This window comes from Lampetra fluviatilis, chromosome 13 (genome assembly GCF_964198595.1).
Source record: "Lampetra fluviatilis chromosome 13, kcLamFluv1.1, whole genome shotgun sequence".
Classification (NCBI taxonomy): Eukaryota; Metazoa; Chordata; class Hyperoartia; order Petromyzontiformes; family Petromyzontidae; genus Lampetra; species Lampetra fluviatilis.
The window spans coordinates 12,220,325-12,243,605 of record NC_136287.1 but is presented as its reverse complement, the minus strand read 5'-3'; the positions used below and the strand labels follow the sequence as shown (position 1 = coordinate 12,243,605).

Sequence of the window (23,281 nt, the reverse complement as noted above, 5' to 3'; positions counted from 1 at the left end):
AAACGTTGAGTTTTATAAGGGCACCACGAGGTGACCAGCCCCTCCCCACCCAGCCCCTCCCCTCCCCACCCAGCCCCTCCCCACCCTCCCCACCCAGCCCCTCCCCACCCAGCCCCTCCGAACCCTCACTCCCCCCAACCCAGCCCCTCTCCACCCTCCCCTCCCAGCCCCTCCCCACCCTCCCCTCTGCACCCACCCCCACCCTCCCATTTTTGGATTAACGACGGACGGACACAATAATCCCCTGTGGGCTGGTGGAACCAGGTGGTTCCTACCAGTAAAAGTTTTTTTTAAATATGGCTTATTTCGTCTCAAATTGTATCGGGAGAGGTGGGGAGGGGGGAAAACCTCTGATCTGGCATCGAAGCCTAAAAGCCCTCTGAGCTGGCATCAGCCCCGTGCGCTCGGAAGTCTTCGCGGTGTTGTCGAGGGCTCCACGCTGGATGCCGTTTCGTCTCCTCCCCCTCCTCTTCCACGGCAGTAACCTGTCTCTCTGCCCGTCTCTGTCTCCGTTCGGTGTACCGCTCAGCAGCGTTGTTGATAAATGGCCACCGAGGAGCGCAGGTTGGTGAGAGCGTTTCGTTTTTGTTGTTGTGTGAGAGGTGGTTGGTGGTGGTGGAGCGGGGCTTTTGTTTACGTTCGTCGTAACACACGGCGAGACCACGGGGGAGCCCATCGCAGTCACTGACACCGGCAACCAAAGGCACCATTGTGTGTGACAACACGTACCTGTAACAACTGCGGTGTTAGTAGTAATGCCCGCTGTTGATGTGACGAGAGAGAGTGTGTGAGAGAGAGAGAGAGAGCGAGTGGCTGGGTGGGTGGGAAGGCCTTGGTGGCATGGCCAGAGGGCTTCTGGGTTGTTGGCCAGGGGAGCGGCCCCTGGAAAATGCCATGCGAGCACTTGCGCGTCCATCATTTTGATGTTGTTGTTGTAGTAGTTTTCTTCTGTGATAACAAACAAAAACACCCCCCTACTTTATTATTATTGCGCGGCGTTTGTCTTCGCGAACGTTTCCGTGAAATGGGCCGTGTCGCGTAGTTGCTGTGGCTCAGTATGGCGCCTCCTCATGATGCAGTTTTGCAAGTAACGTTGTTTTTGGATATTTACTTTTGGAGTGAGTGGGTTTATGCGAGTGATTTTCGACTTTTGCACGGGTGTGTTTTATGAATAGCCGTCTAATAACGCACGTGAGATTGTCAATGTGATATTGCTGAGGTTTTAATTTGGAAATTTGGTTCAAATTTCCCAGTTTTTTCAGGGCCCCAATCAGTGTTAAAAGTGCAATCTACAATTTGAATGGTTAGGTTTGGTATTCAGTCAAGAGATTAAGGAGATTTGGAGCGAATTCAGAGTGAAATGGCCCATAGCCCGATATGCCAGCCTGGTTTTTTTTCTTTCTGCCAAGGCAATAATTGCTGACAAATGTTGATGAAGTGTTCACTTACCAATAACATCTGGCTATCCAGCAGAATTTGATGAACGATGCCAGTGTGCTGATGAGACCCAGCATATCGAAACCTGTCCAGTGTTTGCTTGTTGAAATCAATGCTGCAGAATAATATTGGTCTTGAAAACTAATTCGCTGAAGTATTAAAGCATACTTTGTATATACAGGGTGTCGGAAAATGTTTTCTCAGAGTTTAAACAGAATTAGATTGATTATTGTAAATGATGGACGACATGTAGAAGTGTATTAATACCGTAACATTTTAAGTGAACTACAACTTATAAGTCTAATGCATATATTAATATCAAATTTACGTCAGTATCTCGAATAACAAAAAAAAGAGATTGAACTAAATTTTTTTATTTCGATTTAAAGCTTTCGTGACTGCAGGGATTCATATTCTTGGTTCTTTCGGTACAGTCACGTAGAAGGGAAATAATACAATAATGAAAATAAAACAATAAAATAAAATTCTCTCTGGTATATTCCGCTAGTGTGCCACAGTGCCGGCCTTTATCGGTGCTCGCCAACAGCACTTGCCCCCAAAAGTCTTAAAGGGTATACGGGGGATATTTGTATTTATCTTTGTCTTAATGTATAGGTGCCCTTTGTGCAGATAGAATGGAGCTCTGGTTTTATTTGGTTTTTGTTAACGAGTGTAGCAAGTTTGTCTCGGCCGCTTTGGTGAACATTCTTGGTTGAAATTGTAGTGGTTTATTTATGGAGTTTGATTGGATACTATGGAGAATGTCACTTTTGTTTAAGTGGTCTAGGAAGTGTTTACTTACGTGTGCTTACAGTTTAGAATTATATAAAATCATAGCTTAATCATGCAACTGTGAAAAAGGTGATAGTTTGCGAAGTATGCACCTAAAAACCTAACTATATTGGATGAGTGACTTCTTTTAATCGGCTTATTTCCGCTTTTTATCGGCATTAGAGTCGGACTTCACGGGATGTGTTTCTTTGTTAAGTGATGATGGGGATTTGATACGTTTATGTTTTATGCACGAGACTTAAAGCAGTTTAGGAATTTTGATTTCGCTGGTTTAACGATTTTGTAGTTTTCATGAAATTACTTTTAAGTAGCCTTGGATGAATGGAATGACGTACTACTTCCTGGGCATAATATTGCTCTCCTTAAATGTCAGTCATGTAATCTTCAGTATCAAGCTAATGTATTCTATGAAATCGTTGTTGAATGTGTGAAAGCAGCCTGCCATATATCAAGTGAAATCGCATCTTGTGCTGAAATTGTCTCTGTGTCAGGGTGTTGGTGCGTGCTGTCAGTGCAATTCCTTAACTTTTAAACGCACTCATCGTTATGAGAACAATAATTTAGACAGCGCTTTTTCGTCAGTAACATGGACTTTAAAGAGATGATTCTTAGTTTTTGCTTTAAAAAATATCTATAATTACAATCAAACATTTTCAGTATGCGTATTCTAATATAAGGTAGGTATTTTTTTTCTATTGTACTGTTTACCTGGCACGCAGTGATTTTGTGTTTTATACAGCATGTAAAATATACATTGTCTCAGCGCATCAGAACACGCCGGTATAATCACTAGCCCAAAAAAATGAATAAATGAATGACACATCACGATATGTTCATGGGAAGCCAATCTCGTGGCGCTTGTCCTTGGCGTGACGCACGTGTACGCACGCACACATATTGAAGAAGCATGCTCGCTCCGTTTCTCCATTGCAGCCAGAGATTCTTCCCACCGCTGGCTGTACCACATTGAGTGACGCCAATTCGGTTGCCACCACCCTCTTGGTGTTTGCGGGCGTTGACAAAAGAAGGTAAGCTTGGAGAGAGGGCTCGCTTGACCACCCCCCCCCAGCCACCACGACCACCTGCCCCGCAAGCATTGCGACTGAGTGAGGAGAGCAAACGGCACGGGTCGGAGTTCCTTCCCGCGTGGGAACGCAGCGGCGAGGAAGACAATGTCCCTGGTAACGCCGTCGAGCAACGATGCTTGCCTGAGCATCGTGCACAGCCTCCTGTGCCATCGTCAGGGTGGCGAGAGCGAGACCTTCGCTAAGCGCGCCATCGAAAGCCTCGTGCGCAAGCTCAAGGAGAAGAAGGACGAGTTGGATTCGCTCATCACCGCCGTCACCACGAACGGAGCGCATCCCAGCAAGTGCGTCACCATCCAGAGGACCCTGGATGGGAGGCTACAGGTATTATCTGGCGTGCTTGTGCACGTCCGTCCGCACGCGTATGCCCCAAACTGCGCTCGCTGCGTTTGAATTATTTAAACCGCGTGCCTGCTATGCCAGATGAGTACATAATAAGGTATGTGTTTTTGCAATTGTTTTACAATTTTTTGGAGAATAAGATTATTCGAGTGCTTCCTTTTTTGGGTCATTGATGGTATCTAATAAAATGCATTCACCTTCATATTTGTTTGGTGTTGTCAAGAGGACTTTACATGTTTACCCGTTTCCACAATTAAACATTTGCTTGGATATAATTCCACTTTGAGTTGTAACCTTATGATAATGCTTTTGAAAAAATATATATTTCAGTTTCATTTTACTGAAGTGCATTTTTTTCTGTTTACTTAAACTATTTAAAGTGCTGAATTTAAACATGTTCAATGTTGCTACTTACATGATTTTGCAAAGTATCGTTGTACCTTGTAGAATGCCGTTGCTGCCAATATCAGTCAAGGAGTAGTATATTTTTGGGATTTTAAATACATGTACTGTACTTGTGTGCATGCAGCGAAAAGGCAGAGAGCATTTAAAACCTGATTTCTTAGAATATATTTTAGAACAGAAATCATTTATCAAGCTTACTGCTGAGCTCTGACTTTTATGTTCATTTATAATTTATAATGAAGTGGCTGTACAACATAGGAAATCAATAGGCTCTCTTCCAAGCCCAAAAATCATACTGCATTTTACAAACAGCAAGCAATGACACGTGAAAGCGCTTTTTACATATCAACAATGTGAATTTTAATCGCGCATATTAATTTTTTTTAAAGATGTTATAAGTTACAGGAAACCAATACTTTTAAAAAGTACATTGCATTCTATTACAGCAACTTTTACTCTGACATTTTCATTGGCTACTTGCAGATACTAGCAAAACATCTTTCAGTTAAGTGGTTTAATTGTAAAGTGTCAGAATAGGTTTTCATTTCAGGGATATACATAATGTGTTATTCAGATTCTTTTTTCAGGTTATGAAAAATAAGACAAAGCAAAACATAGCTTTTACAGAGTACACCACGTCAGGTGTGACCGATGGATTTTATGTATACCATATGGGAAAACTATCAATCTCTCAAGTAATTGCTTTGGGCACCCAATGTAAGGTGGAATGAAAAATATGGACTGGCTCATTTTTCTTTGCGTGTGGGCTGAAATTGAATCGTGAATGTGAAATGTAAAACATGTTGATGGGGGAGTTGAGCAATAAGAATTTGGCACTAGTTCTTTTTCACATTACCAGAGAAGTGTTTTTTTTGTAATCTAATAATTTTCAGGTAAAGTTACTGGAAAAAAGCTTGTGAAGCAAATTAAAATTATAAATTTCTTCAGATGTAAATAAAATAAATCTGGAATGCCACTTTGAATGTCATGATATTCACATTTCCTTCTATGTATGCTTTGCAAATATTTGAGAAAGCACATTTAAAAATTAGATGATTATATTTATTATTTTATCGAGACCTTATTTTTGCAGTACTTAACACCTTTTTTTGCGATGTTATGGATAGGTTCAGTGCTGAAATAGTAACTTAAGGATATGAGTGGATTTTATTGTTGTGGCGTGTGAGCACTTACTAACAATTTGGTAAAATGAAATGCTAACTACACTCATGTAGAAAGGTTTACTGTCGTGCGAGTAGTTTTGCTATCATGCATTTGTTTTTGTCAATGACCTTTTGACTAAAGTTATTCATAAGCATCATGTTATGGGGACGTATTGAGAAATGTAACAATAGTCACTCAAGGGACATGTAGAGTAACTGTCAATATAACACTGCAATACTACACAATTACATTACCTAACAGTACGCCACATTTTATTTGCATAGAATGTATTTTATATACATTAATTGAATTGACTATTTCATTTTCTGAAATTGCAGCTAGGCTCTTAACCAAGACTGTCATATTTGAATAAAAGATGCATACTCTTTGATCGTTTTGTCATCTAAGAATGTTAACTAATTTGTGGCTTTTTCTGGACTGCTCACTGCTGACAACAGCCCCACAGCAGCTTCAAAGTACTGTCCAGGTTCATGATTGCATAGCTTCTGAGATCTGATGAGATTATACACATTCTGGATGATGTGATAACCGGCTTCTTTTGAGTATTGAACATTGAATAAAGAAACCCGATGGTGATGCAACTTTTCTCAATTAGTCGTGCACTTGCATTGAACAAGGAACACTAATGCATTGGTAGGCACGTATACGCGTTGTGATGTAAGCCAGGCGCCCTGAGGTCTCATCTCATGAAATGGCTTCGGTGTGACGGACGTTATAATGAGGGCGCTCTAATGACAGTGTGCTTAAAAGTCACCAAAGCTGTGAAATCGTGTTGGAACAGCTTGTGACAACACTAACCTAGGTATGTGTAGTCCACAGTTATAACAAGCTGTATTTTTTGGGAGTGTTGTTTTCCCTTAATTTCTAAAATATATAAGGTGGAAGGGATGTGTATCTTGAAATCATCCTTATGTAACTCCACACGTTTTGTTGCAGGTTGCAGGCCGAAAAGGCTTCCCCCATGTGGTCTATGCACGCATCTGGCGGTGGCCCGATCTACACAAGAATGAGCTGAAACATGTCAAGTTCTGTCAGTACGCCTTTGACCTAAAGGCTGACAGTGTATGTGTTAACCCTTACCACTATGAGAGGGTCGTTTCTCCTTGCATTGGTATGGAAATATCTCCTTGTTTCAAGCACTTCTTCACTGATACACTATTTAATTGTTTTAAATCCCATTCATGTTGACTAATGTTAACTTGTAAAATTGTTCACAGTTGCACCATGTGATTGAATGCAAATAAAAAATGTGTATTGATTAAGAAAGAAGCAATGGTCTCCATATAGTGACTTGTTTACAGCAAGTTATAGTGATTGAAAGTGAAACTGACAAATGTTCTCTAGCCTAATTTATCTTAATTTCTGTTTGTACCATATACAATGTATTCGAATGGTAACAGGCATAACTGTGGTGAACAATTTATGGGAAGGGAAAAGCAAGCCCATCATGGTCAAAGTAATAAGATAGTATTTTTAAGCCAGAAAACCATTAGTTCTCACGGTAAAGTCAGTACCGAAAGACCCAAAGAGAATGAATTCCTGTGGTCACTAAAGCTTTAAGTCAAGATTCAGAAGATAAATGTTATACTATAGCTTTATCAAAGTGTCTAATCTCCATTTGTTATAACTGCTGTTCATGAAGTATTAGTTGGTGTTGGTTACATGAATGATCTAGAGGAAAGGAATTGTGTAAGCTTTCTAGTCTTACACAAGATTTCCCACTCGCTTGTGATGAAGCACCAGGCTGTACATGATAATACTTAGAAAAAATGTCCCAGAAGTTGCGTGGCTGGATTATTTGTTGAGGAAGTCTATTCAAATGTCAAATTACGATGCATGATGGGACTATGCTCCACAATTGATTTATACTTTGAGCATCCATGGACTCCTACCATTGTTATTTTAGCTGACTTGATCAAAACATCCAATCAGGGAGTCTTTCGTGCCATATTTATATAGGCTGTAAATGTAACAGTACAATTGTTAATTTTTCAAAATTTTACTAAAGCATTTGTTGAATGTGCAAATTGGGTCATTATTTTTATGCTAATATTGTTTTAATTATGTTTTTGCAATGTTGGTACAAAAATACATGTATTGCATTGGTTCATTTAGGTATCGTGGAGTTTTAAAAATGTATAGTGTAGTTAAATATGAAGTAATCCTCACAGATTTGTTTAAAAAGGTCCTGCTAGACTTATTATTTTTTCTTAATTATTTTTCAATTGAGCACGCATTCCACAATAAAATACACATTTCACTGCAGTGTGAGGTGTTTCAGATGATTGCTCTATATTTTGTCATTCTATCTAATTTATGGATAATTCATATTCAACGTTATTTGATTTTCATGAAAAGCCACATTTTTTTTTATCTTGAATTGGGCCTTCGCAGGGTGAAACAAGACATCGACCAAAGCATAAGCCACTGGACTGCGAAATATCACACTTCAATGGTGTGGCACAGTTTGGCAGCATGCCCAGATGGACAGATTGGAAGGAAGGGTTTTAGATCTTTATTTTAATTTGTTGCCACCTTTCCCAGTAACCTGGGCCACTTGGAAACATACTTGGTTTTATATTAGCATTGTTAAGCAGTGTTGTAAATTATGTTTCAGCAAAGCCAGCTGTATTTAGATATGGGATGGGCTTGCTCGGTGCACTGTGTGTTATGCGGATGAGCTAACGTTTTTAGCGTGGCAAGATATGTACAATTTAATTTTACTCCCTCAATCCACAGCACAGCTCCATAATGAATATCTTCACCTTCCTTAACCTTGAGAATACTTAGCCCACACAAGTGGATCTTGGTGCCAACTATACTGAAAAGTTTGTACTTTCTAATTGATTCGGTGCAAAGCAGGCCAGTTTTTGTTCATATTTAACTAGTTTTCATGTTAATTGAAGGAAGTAAATGTTATCAAACTGTTAAAATGTAAATATGTATTACAAATATATATTCCAATTGTGTTTTTGGTGTTGGAGTATAATACGATTAGGACATAAACTTGTAAAATTAAACTGTCTATGCTTACATGAATGAGCAAAGGGGCACAAATGCTGATCTCAAGTGCAGCCTCAGAGCCAGAGAAAGTTGTTCAGACCTGTAAGGAACATGCCGACAGCTGCTAACAAAAGCTAAGTTTATAAAAAAACAAACCACGTTTACTGATGTCACTCTTGGTGTTTGTTTAGTTGAATATTTAATTGTCAATGGCATTCATTGTGAATATTTCCGACGTCCATCGCAAGCAATTAATTATTTGGTACGATTTTTTTTTGCAGATTTAGCTGGATTGACTTTACAAAGCACAGGTATGTACATCTGTTAATTTTGCAGCATGATATATTAACGTGGTCGATAGCAAAATAAAATAAAATTAGCATTTGTTTTCCTGATAAATGCTTCATTCGTTTAAGACTATAGTTACAATACAATTAGGAATTAAACGTGGCTAATTACATTTTTTATATTCAATATTTAAATATTACGTTAAAACATCGTTCTGCTGTGATCAGATATTTTTACAGCATGTAACTTAGCGGCCACTTGCTCGTAGAACTTGAGTGATATTTGGCGTCGCTCTGTGTGTTGTATGTTCCTCGGAGGTCCTTCGAGTCTGCTGGTGAAAGATGAGCCCATCCTCGACTGCTTGTCGGCAGACAGCCCCTCGGGCCGGCTCACCTCCGAGGGGGGCCACGGCAGCTTGCAGCTCATTTCACACCAGGCTCAAGCTCCTCCATCTGTTGCCCGGACACAGCTGGATGTCTTCACCGGGTCTACCATTCTGCCCCCTGCCACAACGCAGTCAATCTCAAGCCAGGGCGACACCTCCATCCCAACTACCTCCGCTGGTTTCATCCCCGCTGGTTCGTAGTCGACACATGCACGTGGATGGGCGGTTCAGCTCGGTGAATGTAGCCTTTATATTAGCATGTGAAAATCTTTTAAAACCACATGTACAGCCCTTTTGTCAGTCCACTGCTGGATAAGGACCCCTCCCATGTTGTGAAGATAATTCTTAGATCATTCCAGTCTTTGCACTTTGTTGATGGTGGGTAGCAGAGACATTTATGCATAACGGTACTGCCCTCTTAGCGACTTCTGAAAGAGGCATCCGCGTACAACTACATTCAAGGCAGAGTGATAATTTCTAAAAAACAGATGGCATAGATAATGTATATACAGAGTCCATATAAATCAAACGTGCATATTTAATATTGATTTGCTTTTGCATCAAAACAGGCTTTCCTGGGAATTTGTTTAAATATGTAATTAAAACACATTTGAACCTACCTTTAGTGCGTTATATTTCGTTTCTGGTGCCAACTAATGTATTCGTTTTTTTGCTTTCATTTCACCTTCGTGATGTGAATGTGTGTGTGTGGAAAGTCGCTTGAGTTTAAGCAGTGAGTTGGATCTTTATACATAGTTGTTTTTTCATGCACATTGATTCATTTCAACTGTTAAAATTCCTTGAAATTGGAAATTGCTTTGAATAAGTGATTGTAAAGCTTGTCATTTTGACAGAGGCTAGGACACAACTCAAGGCATGTCTAATCTTTTCTGAAATCAATTGTGCTTTATTATTTGTGCGATAAAAACAAAAGTAGATTTTTTCATTTGCAAATTATCATTTGTCGAAATAATTGCCAGCTTTCAAATAAGTAATAATATAATACATTTCATTTTTGTGGTAAATGTAAACGTGTTGTTAAGCACACCACCACCCGACACAGCCAATTAGTAAGATTTATCACGTAAACCAAACGTGTAAATTTTAGTTACTATTGGTCGTGAAAGCTTCCGTGTTAAACATAGTTAAATAACCTGGTTTTATGACGAATGATTTCCTACTCGCTATCAGTTCCATGGACAACTCTGCTACCTTATTTCAGCGGCTGCATTTACAACGTCTAAAAAAATATCACGTGTAGACTGTACTTTATACTGGCGCAATGTGTCATGCCTAAATTGGTACATGTGTATAATTTGTTTTATTTGCTAAAAAATACAATACAATAGGAGTGCACACTTTTATCCAGTAAATACTTTGTGAGTGAATCGACTTCCATTTACATCTGGCAAAACTACAAAGGGATTTGCTGATAATTTAAATGGATTAATGCTGATGAATAGAATAGTCAGAGATGTCTCTGGGGTCTAATGCATCGTGTCAGAGTACTGAGCTAGCAACTTCGTCATCCTGGACCTTGGCACAGACAAGTGTGAGATTTAAGTTGTCCTTTTGCTCTGGATGGGTTGAAGGGTTTGCATGTTCAGCAAATTTCATGTCCTCAGCCTGTGCTTTTTTGCTGTTTGCCATTTTTGACCCTCTGCCAAAAATTACACTGTTGCTTATTTTCCTTAACTTGTTCACACTCATTTTATTTTAATACTAAATGCTGTGGGAGGATGACCCCATTCTGAATTCTCTTTTAAAATTTCTGCAAGATCTACAGCAATACTGCATAGATAGGTAGCCTAACTGTTTTGTGTTTTGTTCATGCAAAAGTCGCGAGCCTTTTTTTATAAAGAAGTGCCACACCATTTCACATAGTACGAAGGGAGCCTTATAGTACTCCCCATCCCCCACACTGTACCATGTCATGCTGATTTATTGCATTAAGGCATTGAGTGCCATACAGTGTGCTTACAGAGCCATATATGGGTGTCTGTCTAAGGGTTGGAGCTGTGTGCTCATGAAAAAAAAATGAAGAGTATAAGAGGAAGACGTGGGCTGCTCTTTGTCGCTGAATAGATGGTGACCGTACAAGAGTACAATAGAGCATTAGCTACGATGGGCCGGACAAGAAAATAATTCTAAGGCAGTCTGCTAATATACTCATGTGTTTTATTATTCTCGTTTATTTGGAAATGGGAAAAAAAATCACATTCAACTTCTGCTTTTCTTGGCATGGCCAAAAAGAAAATAAATAGCCATGATGAACAATACATACTCATTAAATTGAAAGCTTTGACAGTAATTGCACACTTAAAAACTAAAATATAAATTGATACCACAAGAAATGACACATACTCTTTTAGGTGATTCGTTTCGTGAGCTAAGCCTGCTTATTATCACGTGCATTTGTACTCCATTAGCACATCGTTAATCTGGTGGTGTTATTGTAGGCTTCCCCCCTGCTGCCACAGGTTATAATTATCCGCGATGATTTTTATCCCCGTAATAATGTGCGGCGGCTGCTGCTGCTGCTGCGGCGTGTGACATTCTCTTGCAGGGCAGAGCAGCTCTTTGCTGGCAGTGGGCCACGGCGATCGAATGGTCGCCGTGTCTGGTGGACAGCAACCGGTCACGCCGCAGAATGGCTTCTCGAGCCAGCCTCAGCCTTTTCACAGTAAGCCCTTTGGGGGGTTGGGGTGGGGGGAGTAACATGCTTTGAGAAGTGAGCGTGTGCACTGGTTCTCGAAAAGAAGAGGTATGCCGCTTGCGGATGAAGAGGGGGGGGGGAGGCAAATGCGGTGTTATGTTTAAGAACACACTGCAATTGCAATCGTCGGTTCAATCTCCCGGCATGGTAGTTGTGCAATGATAAGCAAGTTTCTTGATTTTCCTTTGCTCTGGTCGCCCAGCAGTGTAAGGAGTTGACCACAAGTTATAGTCGATCGGCAGGTCGTTTGTGGTTGGTATAAAATGTGGGTACTCCCACCGGTTCAGATATTTCTGGCCAGTGTGGAATAGTAGACCAAAATACCGTTCCGGTTGGCTACGTACGGCGCGAAAGAAGTTCAACATACATACATGGAAGGGCTCTTTAGAGCTCCCTTTCGTGGAGGGCCTTCCACCAACAGAGGCTTGAGCAAGTAATTGCACGGCTACACCTTTACCTTTTACATATTAAAGATGGGATGGGAGAATCCAGTCTGTATTTCGTACATAAGGCTGTTTTTATTAATATTTTACATAATAGCTTCATGGTTTATATTTTAACATGCCTTGAAAGGTAATATCAATATTACTCGTAACATTTTTTTGATAAATTAACCTTATGGCGGTACCTTGGGGTACCATAGTACCCCGGCTCTCGCATAATATCCGTGATGCAATCATTTTTAGTCTGTTGATGGTCTGCGGTGCGGCAATCGACTCATCTCGACGAGCTGTACACGATGCACTATGGGGCATACGAGCGTTCAGGGTTTCAGCGCAATCGTCCTCGCTGAGTTTCAACATTACGGAGTGGCACTGATTTCGGATTGGTACCCCAGTCGTGGAGTTAAGTACACCCCTGGAAAAAAGTGTCCCAGAAATAAAATGTTTCATTGCCTCGGCCATTTTGTACTATTTGGTACCCCGGGGTACCACCATAAGGATCAAATAGTGAGCTTAAGTGGAAATTATTTCTTAGGTTTTACAATTTCTCAACATGTTAAGGAACATAGGTTTTTGTGTATGGTTTATTGGAAATGCATTGTAAAGCACAGGAAATGTGATTATTTTCGAAATTATCATTCATGAGAACATTCACCTAGATTTAAAGTGGTTAGACCAGCATGATGCAGTATTTAATTCCACTTGTATGTTTGACACCGTCATTGAAGTGATGAACCACGCTCGCATTCATACATTTTTCCTGTAAATTTTGGGTGATTGTTTTGCTGCTTTTTTTTTTAATCCAGCGTTTCCTTGTGAATAATCCATTTCATTCTGTTTCCAGGATGACCAAATGCATTATACACATTGGTAACTGGAAAGATTTATCAAAGCTTGAGCTATGAGCCAGTAGGGTGACAGAAACTGTTATTTGAATTAAAGAGCACGCACGTTAATTTCACGAATGCTACGATTAAGTGCCATTGCGCAATGAGTCGCCTATTATATTTTACTGCAGCGTTTGTGATGAGTGTGTTGGGATTTTTGCTGTTTGTGACCGTGCACCACTGCCAACGCTAAGATCTTCCACGAAGCTCATGGTCCACCCTAAACTCTGTACACACAAACCATGGCAGATGTGGATATCTGATGCACAAATGGAAAATTAAAACACACTCCAGTGTGCGACTGTGGTCATCCAGAACAGACCGTACAACATATAACGATGCAATGCCCAATCCACAAATACGATGGAGACATCGCAGTGATACACTCCCACTGCTCCGGATGTGGTTGTCTGGCTTGAGCAACCTGAATGTGAAATGTAAGTTGTTGCTCTGCATCTGCATCAGCCATATTGCTGTCCATGTAGATGGAGCTGCACCCACATGGACGGGCAGCAGTACGGCCACCTACACGGCGAACATGGTCCACCACCAGAATGGTCCTCCCGTTCCTCACCACCCGCCCTTGCATCATCCCAATCATTACTGTGAGTACAAACAACGTCGTCTGATTTTATTGTTTAGAAGTAAATAGACTTTTTATTATTTCAAGAATTGGCCATTGGTCGTTCAATCCCCCTTAAGTTTGAAAATTATTCTATGGTTAAATTACACGCGATTTTTGTTGCAGAAATTATTTCTCAGTGCTTTTTACAATTTTTTGTAAAACTGTTCCAAAAATGTAGTATTGTCTAGCAGTAGTACACGTTTTTCATTCTTTTTGAAAGTTTTTTTTCTTAAAGGTAGCTGATTGCAAATTGTTTTATTTTGTGTGCAGGCATTATTGCGTTCATTTTAAATATTGACATTGTTGCTGCCAGGGATGTTTTTATTCAAATGGAATGTTTGTTTTTACAGTATCTGTACAAGAAAGTGTACATGTTGGTGAAAGTTTTTTGTTGCTTACATTTTTTCCCGAACAGTTTCTTGCGTTGATCTTGTAACGGCAAAATATTGTCACAAAGAACAAATGCATTTGAGCATCTTTGTGCTCAGTGAATACGGAATTATATGTTCGTGCCGTGCAAGCCATATTATTTACTCTGCTCGAGCAAGGTCGTCTTGTGTTTACAGGAAAATAATAATGTGCTCTCCAAATGCGAGCGATTGCTTCCCGTGTATCATGTTGCATGAGCTTGGATTAGAGGAGCTCTAGAGATTTCCCTATTTTCTTTTGTCGATATTGCCCAGCTGTGTTTTTTGCTTAAACAGCCTTCTTTTTTTCCATTTAGCCATCTTTGTGTTTTGTTTTGTCCCCACTTGAAATATTTAGTGAGATATTTTTAAACAATATATATGTTTCTTAAATCCCCCTGCCTACGTCTACCCAGCGGTACAGATGGGTGCACCCACAGATAGTCGATCGTTAGGCTAAGTGTGGTGGTGTAAAAGTAGGGATTACTACCTCTTCAAAATTGTTTGACCAGTGTGGAAGAATGGGGCAAATTACGACAAGGGGCTCACTTGCTCTCTCTATTGTGGAGGACTGTCTTCTAGAAGTGGTGTGAGCAAGCAATGGCAGGGCTGCACATTGTTTTTTATGTATATATTATATTTAAATGTTGTATGTACTTTGTATACTGTGTTCATAATTACGTGGATGATATGAAATCTGGAATTATAGGTCATAATGCAAATCAAGTATTACAAATTCTATAAAATTGTTGTGCTTCTCAATACTTTATATATATTTATGATTTCATATATTTATATATTAAATGTAGCCGATCTTTTTTTTTAGTCCATAGTGTGACGAATTTTATTTGTACATTTTCTTTGAATGAAGAATGTAGTGTATGCAATACTTTCTAACAACTATGTGCAACATCTGATAAACAAAAATAAATGATTCTTCAGCAGTTGCAGGTTACTCTGTACCCTTCCATAACATTGTCATAAAATTATTATTATTTAATGAATTGAGGTTAATATCATCAATCGATATAATGAAAAACCAAAGTAGTAAAACTTTTCCCCTTGATCTATATTTTGTTTGTTTCTTCAACATACCATTCATTATAATTTCATTGTAAATCATTTAAGATGTATTGCATTTGCAATAACCGTTGTTGTTCTTGAGAATTATGTATTCATAACAATAATTGTCTCCAAATGTGGTTGTTTAAAACATGTTTATTTTTTATTCTTGACCTCCTTAAAGAATTATTCAAATGAAATGGCAAATATTTGGCAGTGTTCCATCCTTCCACAAGGCATGGGTTGGCAGATTGTAATAATGTTCTCAGGGCCAAATTTTGAATGCTAAATAAACAAACCACATGAATCCATAACAGTTGTCTCAAGGCACAGCATGTAAATTTCTTGGAACTGATACAATAGTCGTCGTTGCTTGGCTCATGCAAAGGAGTTTTCCTTTTTTCTGCAGGGCCTCCACACCACAATGAGCTCTCTTTCCAGCCTCCCCTTTCCACCCATCCAGGTATTACACACGGTATCAATCATTTACTGTTTCTTAACCTCACTTGGTATGTAAAAATCCGTGGAAAGTGGATATCCGTTGATCACTAAGATTGACTTGTGTATGATGAAAAAAAATAACCTGAAATTACTGAGATAACCAAATGTACCTAGTTTTTGGGTCAAAATTATGATTGATATTGGTAATGATACTTTAATAGAGAGCTGTACCTTTCAGTTAATAATGTCGTACAAAATGCGTGCCGTCACTTAAAAATGGGATTGCTCACTTTGTTTCATGTTGTGACCTCATCATTGAATGATTCCTAAGAGAAATATGAGCGGAGTCCGAATTATTTTTAAGGTTCCATTTGTCAACAATATCCTCCAATATGATCAATGAGCTTTCTAATGTATTCTGACATTTTGAAATGCATTTTTAACAGATGCACATCGGTCAAACTTACGTTTCCAGCGTAAAATCGGTGAGGAATAGCCTTTCATTGAGATATTGAGGTGATAAAACAATAATGTAAAAAAATTATAACAATAAAAAAATAACCACTTGCACAAATCAAATTCGCATTTTTTTATTTAACCAAAGCATTGTCACAGAGATAACATCACGGGTAGCACGGGTTTGCTTGTAAGGAGGTGAATGTCAAAGGTGAAAGGGGCATACATGCTGTTTACCTCACTGAAACTTTACGAACGTCACTGAGTCTGTATTCAAAGAACTCACCCCATACAGCCTTACAACGCTCATAGAAAAATGTATTTGACTCGTATATAATGAACAAATGTGATGGATAAGTGAAACTCCCCTTTGTAGGTCCAGAGTTCTGGTGCTCCATTGCATACTTTGAGATGGACGTCCAGGTGGGCGAGACGTTCAAAGTGCCCTCCAGCTGCCCCATTGTAACGGTGGATGGCTACGTGGACCCTTCGGGCGGGGACCGCTTTTGTCTCGGCCAGCTCTCCAATGTTCATCGGACTGATGCCAGCGAAAAGGCGAGGCGAGTACCTTTCGAAAACATTAAGTGTTCCCTGCATTTGTAGAGAAGAAATATATTCCAGTAGTGCCTGATCTATATACATGTGTAAGTCTCTTTCTTTGCCCATTGACGTGACAAAGACAAGCTTTACTAATCGCCGTGTGTGTGCAGGCTTCACATCGGTAAGGGCGTCCAGCTGGAGTGCCGGGGAGAGGGGGACGTGTGGGTCCGCTGCCTCAGCGACCACGCTGTTTTCGTGCAAAGTTACTACTTGGATCGGGAAGCAGGCCGGGCACCCGGAGATGCTGTGCACAAGATCTATCCCGGCGCATATATAAAGGTCACTTCACGTAAAATCTTACAGCATTTTGAAATAGAATCATCATCAGAGCCCCACTGGGCGAAGATCCCGGGGCCGGCCCAGGACACGCTGGCGAAACTATGTTGCTCGGCTGGCCTGGGAACGCTAGGGGAAAGGGGAGGTCTGGACCGCCCTACTCAACATGCTGCCACTGCGACCCTCGCCAGGACAAGCGGCCTGAGAAAAGAACGAACCAATCGTCATAGCTGCATCAAATGATTGCCATTCTTCGACTTGTACCCTGTAAAGGTTTATATTTTTGCTGTTGTAATTATGCAAAAAAAGAGATTTAAAAAAAATATATTTTTTGGTGTGTGATCTTTTGTTGCCCCTTGGTGATGGCAGGTGTTTGACCTCAGACAGTGCCATCGGCAGATGCAGCAGCAAGCTGCTACCGCACAGGCAGCTGCTGCCGCACAGGCAGCTGCCGTGGCTGGAAACATCCCCGGTCCTGGCTCTGTCGGAGGCATTGCTCCAGCCATCAGTAAGTCTCCCCCCCGTGGCGCAAGTTCATGTTGACGTGTATTGTTGTTATACACCCTTCAGTGTACTCCACGTAAAAGAAAAGGACCGAGAGATTGTGGAATTTCAAAGACGTTCATACTCCTTATCAGCAAGCACCCATGTAAGGTGGCATATCTGTTTCCAGATGGGTTCATAATCGTGGTTTTATCTTGCAGCAAGGTAGCTAAGAAATGTGTACTTTTCAGTGTGTGAATGGATTTGGAATACAATCTTCCTTTTGGAGGCCTTATTAATTTTTCATTACCACTGATAAAAAAACATATATAGCCACAAATAACAAACCGATGTACATTAAAAAGAAGCGTTTTTAATTGGTGCATACTTCCTGTATGACATGGTAATTCTCAATAACATGCAAGGTAACTAAATATTGTGCAAATAAGCAATGAGAGATTCACGCTTGGAATTACATTGAGAGACAGCAAGACATGGATCACCTCTGAACATTTAAAATGTTCACAGCGCTAGAGTACCGTCATATAAATTCAAATAGCTTGCCTAATATTGAAATGGTTTAACCGAGAATGCAATCTCGGATAAGCCCATTTCACTCGTGCAATCTCCATGATAAAAACATAACAAAACCCTGTAAATACTTACGACTGCCCCCATCGCACGGCCGTCAGGTTTGTCGGCAGCAGCGGGCATCGGCGTGGACGACCTACGGCGGCTCTGCATTCTGCGTATGAGCTTCGTGAAGGGTTGGGGCCCCGATTACCCACGGCACAGCATCAAGGAGACGCCCTGTTGGATCGAGATTCACTTGCACCGGGCCCTACAGCTGCTGGATGAGGTTCTGCACACCATGCCCATGGCCGATCCTCGGCCGCTCGACTGAGGACCGTTTCTCCCCAGCTACGCGTCCAAGGGATTGCACTGCATTGATTTGCGTGTGTGTGTGTGTTTGTGTTGAAGCAGCATTATTTTGTCTTCGTTGGAAGAGGGAAACTTTGATCGTTACCAACGTGTCGATGGCCTTGCCTTGCAGATGCCCTCTTTTGTGTGTTCACTTGAAGATGATTTCAAGTTGGTATTCTAGTCATGAGTGAAATGCAATGTGTCTAGATCTCTGGGGACTTTTAGCATGTCCTAACTTGCAGTCCTAATCGACGAAAACTCAAATTGGCAAATTCAAGTCAACATGTTGCTTGACTGGAGTATCCTAAGCCTCGTTATCTGGCTTTCAGATTTTCAAGTGCGATAACACGATGAAGTTGCAACAAATGAGAATGGGGCTTTGTGTAATTGCATTGTTCGTGGGGCATGCATCATGCACGTTTCATAGCTTAAAATGTGTCTTAAATCCATTTCAAAGTCATAAAAATGTATAACTACATACAACTTAAATGGATTTATGAAATGTTACATACGATTAGAATAATGCAATGAGATGCAAAACATTGCAATGATTAATGCAAACATTTGCACCATCCATGTCAAGAAAATCAATACATATATTATTTTTTTATTTTTATGTTTAAGCTAGTGTAGTCTTGGGCATTTAATCATAGCTTAGTCTTGACCTATGAATTTTTCATTATGTTGGCAGTATCTGTGTACAGCGTAATGTATTGTAGCATCTGTAGTGACGTGTACATAAAGGTAAGGTATGTTTACAAATAAAGCCATCTTTAGAGCCTTTAAATTGTTTATTGTGACCATGTGGTTGCAGGTGATGTTCTGCCTACTGTTAAAAGCTCTATATTCTTGTCTTGTAGAATTATACAAAGTAATGTTTGGATATTGCATATACATTTTAATTGTTTTATTTTGCTGTCTTAATTATTTAGATTTGCTCAGATTGTTTTGCTGTTTTATTATTCCTCGTGTACTCTTTGGTTCTTTCGTTGAAGTCACGGAGGTATAAAATAAAATAAATCACGACGTTTCGATCGCAACACAAGCATCCGTCAATAGGTGGAACAGATACAGCAGGAGGACCGCTGACATAGGAGAAAGAGCTGCTGCAACAAGAGTTTATATAGGACATGATAATCTCTCACATTGACATGCTAATCTCTCACATTTCATTTATGTACAAATTCCTTCTCTAGCTCCGCCCACTTACCCTTGGGTTGAGCCCACCACAATCCGATATAAACTCTTGTTGCAGCAGCTCTTTCTCCTATGTCAGCAGTTCTGCTGCTATATCTGTTCCACCTAATGATGGTCGCTTGTGTTGCGATCGAAACGTCGTGATTGATTTTATTTTCTACCTATGTGACTTTACCGAAAGAACCAAAGAGTATGGATTCCTGCAGTCACGAAAGCTTCAAATCAAGATATTTCTCGTGTATTTAGCATAAAAATTGCATACACTTGTAAACATCAAGAATTGTTGAAGGCAACCCTTATCCATACAGTGCATGATTTCTTGCATGGGTGGCAGACCTGTGTCGTAAACACTTTAATGTAAGAAGTTCACATACAGGAGGTGTGATAGCTGCTCAATGAGAATGACGTAAAATTGTCCGTTATAAAAATGATTGGTTGTAGTACACAGGCCATCCTTGTTGATATTTCATACATTATTTAATACACAACAGTGTAATTTTTTATCACTTTTACTTTTTGAAAACACTTTAAGAACTTGTTAATTTAAGAAACAACACCATATTTCTGCACATACTATAACTTTTACAATATTCGTTGTGGTTGTGGGGCATTCCAGGAGATTAGTATTGTCATACAAAAAGAATATCACAGACCTGACCTTGGGCTTATTTTGAAGCCCCGTTATATGCTACTCATAATGCTGGACACTAAAGTTAGGACGTATCATTTTGGAAAGTGAACTAGATGGTTTGTATTTCCATACTTTCATGGTCGAGTTTAATGCGTGTCCTCTTGTATGTACAGCATTTGCATGCATTTACACACATACAGACTTGGGAAGACTTTAACTTAAAAGTTTGAGATGGGTATGGATCGTAGTCTTTGACTTTACCTGGTTCACATCTCCAACTTTACCAGACTCATGGCCACAGTAGTAAATTTAATCAGAACATTTGCTGTGCCAAGGCTGCGTTAAAATGGTCTAAATTTGCCTGTTATAAATGACACCAATGTTTTAATATGAATAAGAACAGATGTTAACCTTCCCAATTGTTCATGTGAAAGTTTATTAGGTGGTAACGGGTTTTTGGGGGTTTGGGCGTATCACGAAAGTGCCTTTTTCCAGAATTTTTTTTTCCAGAAGGGATTATATTTGGAAGGTGCAGGGGAATCTGCTTATAAGATGCTGCTATCCAATCCTACACACTATCCAGTTGAGGCCGAACCATATTTATTACTCACACTTCTTACATCACAGCACTCATTGTAAATTCATACGTGGGGGGGGGGCCTTGGATGTAGAGAGACCTTTGCTATTTTCTGGGGTTCTCTTTGTACTGGAAATTACACTTAGATGTCCAATTGCTACAAGCCAGCCTTGCAGATTGATTGCCAATTGAGTTAGCAGTATCCTGCTATTTTTTAATGTTGCTTTTTTCATTTCATTCTTTAGCTATCAATGTGAATATGTATACTCTGCCTTGAAGTGGTTGTCCTCAAGCCATTTAAAGTTGTTTTTTAATAGAAATGAAACATGATGCATATGTAGCCAAGGGTAAAGGTTTAGTTGGAAATCACTGAAAATGTTTATGCTACTTTGAATTCAATTATTATAGCTGTAATTGCAATTGTCCTTGTGTTAAAATAAATGTAATTTTGGTATTTTTGATATATAAAAAGGTTATTTGATTATAGGTGTAGGATTCCATTAATTCAGAATAAAAATGCATCATTTGAGTTTCTAAATTTTTTACATATCTGCAAGTCATAATTGAAGTGTCCAGTCAACCTTTCTAAGTAGAGACTTCAACACGTGGTTAAGTAAACAGTAATTATATTATTCGCCATTTGAAAGAGTATTTGTTAAGATATGGAATGTTAAGCATTTTTCACATTGCTAGAGTGGGACATTGATGTACCCCTGGACTTGTATTGTTGATATTTAAACAGAGTTTAGGGTTTAGTTTTATTATTAATACTTTATCAATGTTTGACTAAAAAGATCAGTGTTGTATTTTAGCACACTTAAGTATTACTTCATAATGTATCTTTCAAAGCATTTGAGATGCTATGCAATTTGAATGAAAACAAATTGACAGGTTCTTATTATCTTAGAATAAGCCAAACAACTTAGTTATTAACCTGTTTATGTCTGTGCTTAATCCTATGCCATATGATATTTCACAATGGTTAGTGCATTTGTGCAGTGTTTCAATGGTTTGCTATGCCCTGTACATTGTGATAAATGTTCTTACAATGAAAGTATTTTTTGAAAAAATCTACATTTTCACATTTGCATGTACATTTGACCCATTTCCAGTACCATGGTATGCTTTTTTTAGTTTCAGTCACTGTATCTTAACTATACTTAATTCATTTCCAAACTGCCCCAATCTTCATCATGCAAGCTTTGAGCAGTGATGATAATTGCTTTTTCGGGTCCTGGGTAGTAGAAGTCCCACTGCAGTTTCTCTTCAGCACAACCGCTGTTGATTTCCAACCAGTTTGTACTGACTAGAGGGACACTGGGCTTAAGTTAACCCCAAGCTGGCATTTCAACTTGTGGGTTTGTGACCATCTCCTCTACCAATTGAGATATATTGCGGCAAGTAAAACAATTATGGTCGTACATGTACAGCCCTTTTGTCAACCCCACGACTGGACGAGGTTCTTCAGACGCTGTGCAAATCATCGTGGTTATTTGACCATAGTTCACCTTGGTCTGTGCGGGCTGGTGAAAGGGGGCAGCATAGATAGTAAAGCATATCACAGTACAGCAATGGTTTTACCGCACTGCCGTCTGCTGACAGTTTTGTTCTAAGTCAGTGTTGTGCATGATCCACCCATCCATCCACGCACTGTCCAGGCTCCATACAGCTTTTCTTCTGAGATCGTATATGATCCGGCCTAAAATTTAGGTGATTCGGCCATAGGCTGTGAATCATTTGGGTTAATTTATGATAACGATTATGGTTATTTGATTCGTTCATTTATACCATTATGGCTTAGTTTAAGCTTTCAACCATATTAAACAGATTTATAATCTCTTGAATGTAGATTTGCATGATTGAGACGAACATGGATATTTCTTTCATTGAGTAACCATTCTGATGCTGCAAAGCTGCAACATTGCAATGGGCTGGTTTACTGTCTCCGAACGGCTAAACAACCTTTTTCAAACCCACGTTGAAAGAATATTTATGCAAGTCATGTAGATATTTCGGTCTCCATTTTGCAACTCAACTTTGCAAATTATGAGTAAATATGATGCTTGGAGTATGCAATGGCATGTAACGTTTTTTTTTAAATGTAGGAGTGAGGTTGAATTTGTAAGTTAAATAAAAATGTCTGTGAGGTTGCCTTTTCATTTTGTACATTTTTGAATGTCGGCAATGTCTGAAATATGCATTTACTGCCTATCAATGTTTGCCACAATATTGCATTGCACCTTCAGGCTTTTTTTGGGACTTTAAAGTGACCTTGTAAGTCGAACTTTTGCTTTTCACTCTACAAAACATTAATGTCAAGTTTTATTTTTAAAAATGTGTTCTAGTTATTCTGCTAACACTCCATTTGTCAAGTAAAAACAATTACAGTGTATCAGGATTCACATAACCTGAGTTTTCACCACAGGCGAATCAATCTGCAATCATTACCGGGCTAATTAGGCATTTAGAATTGAAACTATTTCCGTATTTTATCTAATTTTGAGGTACCAGTGTGTAGTGGCTGCAACTACAATTTATCACCAACCATAAGACCATTTTCAATGATGTTTCATGTATCGGTTGTAAAATAACTGAAATTGTTTTCTGGGATTTTGGTTTGTCACGCATATATAC

At 39.5% G+C, this 23,281-nt stretch overlaps 1 protein-coding gene across 1 annotated transcript; it reads left to right on the top strand.

The window, feature by feature from the left end:
• Nucleotides 1-365: 365 nt before the first annotated feature.
• LOC144935548 (mothers against decapentaplegic homolog 4-like) lies at nt 366-22,797 on the top strand. The gene is made up of 12 exons (XM_078862308.1): nt 366-564; nt 3,163-3,638; nt 6,183-6,357; nt 8,531-8,560; nt 8,855-9,115; nt 11,489-11,605; nt 13,454-13,573; nt 15,472-15,525; nt 16,336-16,519; nt 16,670-16,838; nt 17,205-17,343; nt 18,011-22,797. Exons 2-12 carry the CDS (start codon nt 3,402-3,404, stop codon nt 18,220-18,222), a joined length of 1,698 nt encoding a protein of 565 aa, XP_078718434.1. The 5' UTR covers nt 366-564; nt 3,163-3,401; the 3' UTR covers nt 18,223-22,797.
• Nucleotides 22,798-23,281: the final 484 nt, after the last annotated feature.

Coding starts and splice junctions, on each gene's coding strand:
- LOC144935548 (XM_078862308.1), top strand. CDS start 3,402: ATGTCCCTGGTAACGCCGTCGAGCAACGATGCTTGCCTGAGCATCGTG. Junction 3,639..6,182: donor CCCTGGATGGGAGGCTACAG/GTATTATCTGGC, acceptor GTTTTGTTGCAG/GTTGCAGGCCGAAAAGGCTT. Junction 16,839..17,204: donor ATCCCGGCGCATATATAAAG/GTCACTTCACGT, acceptor TGGTGATGGCAG/GTGTTTGACCTCAGACAGTG.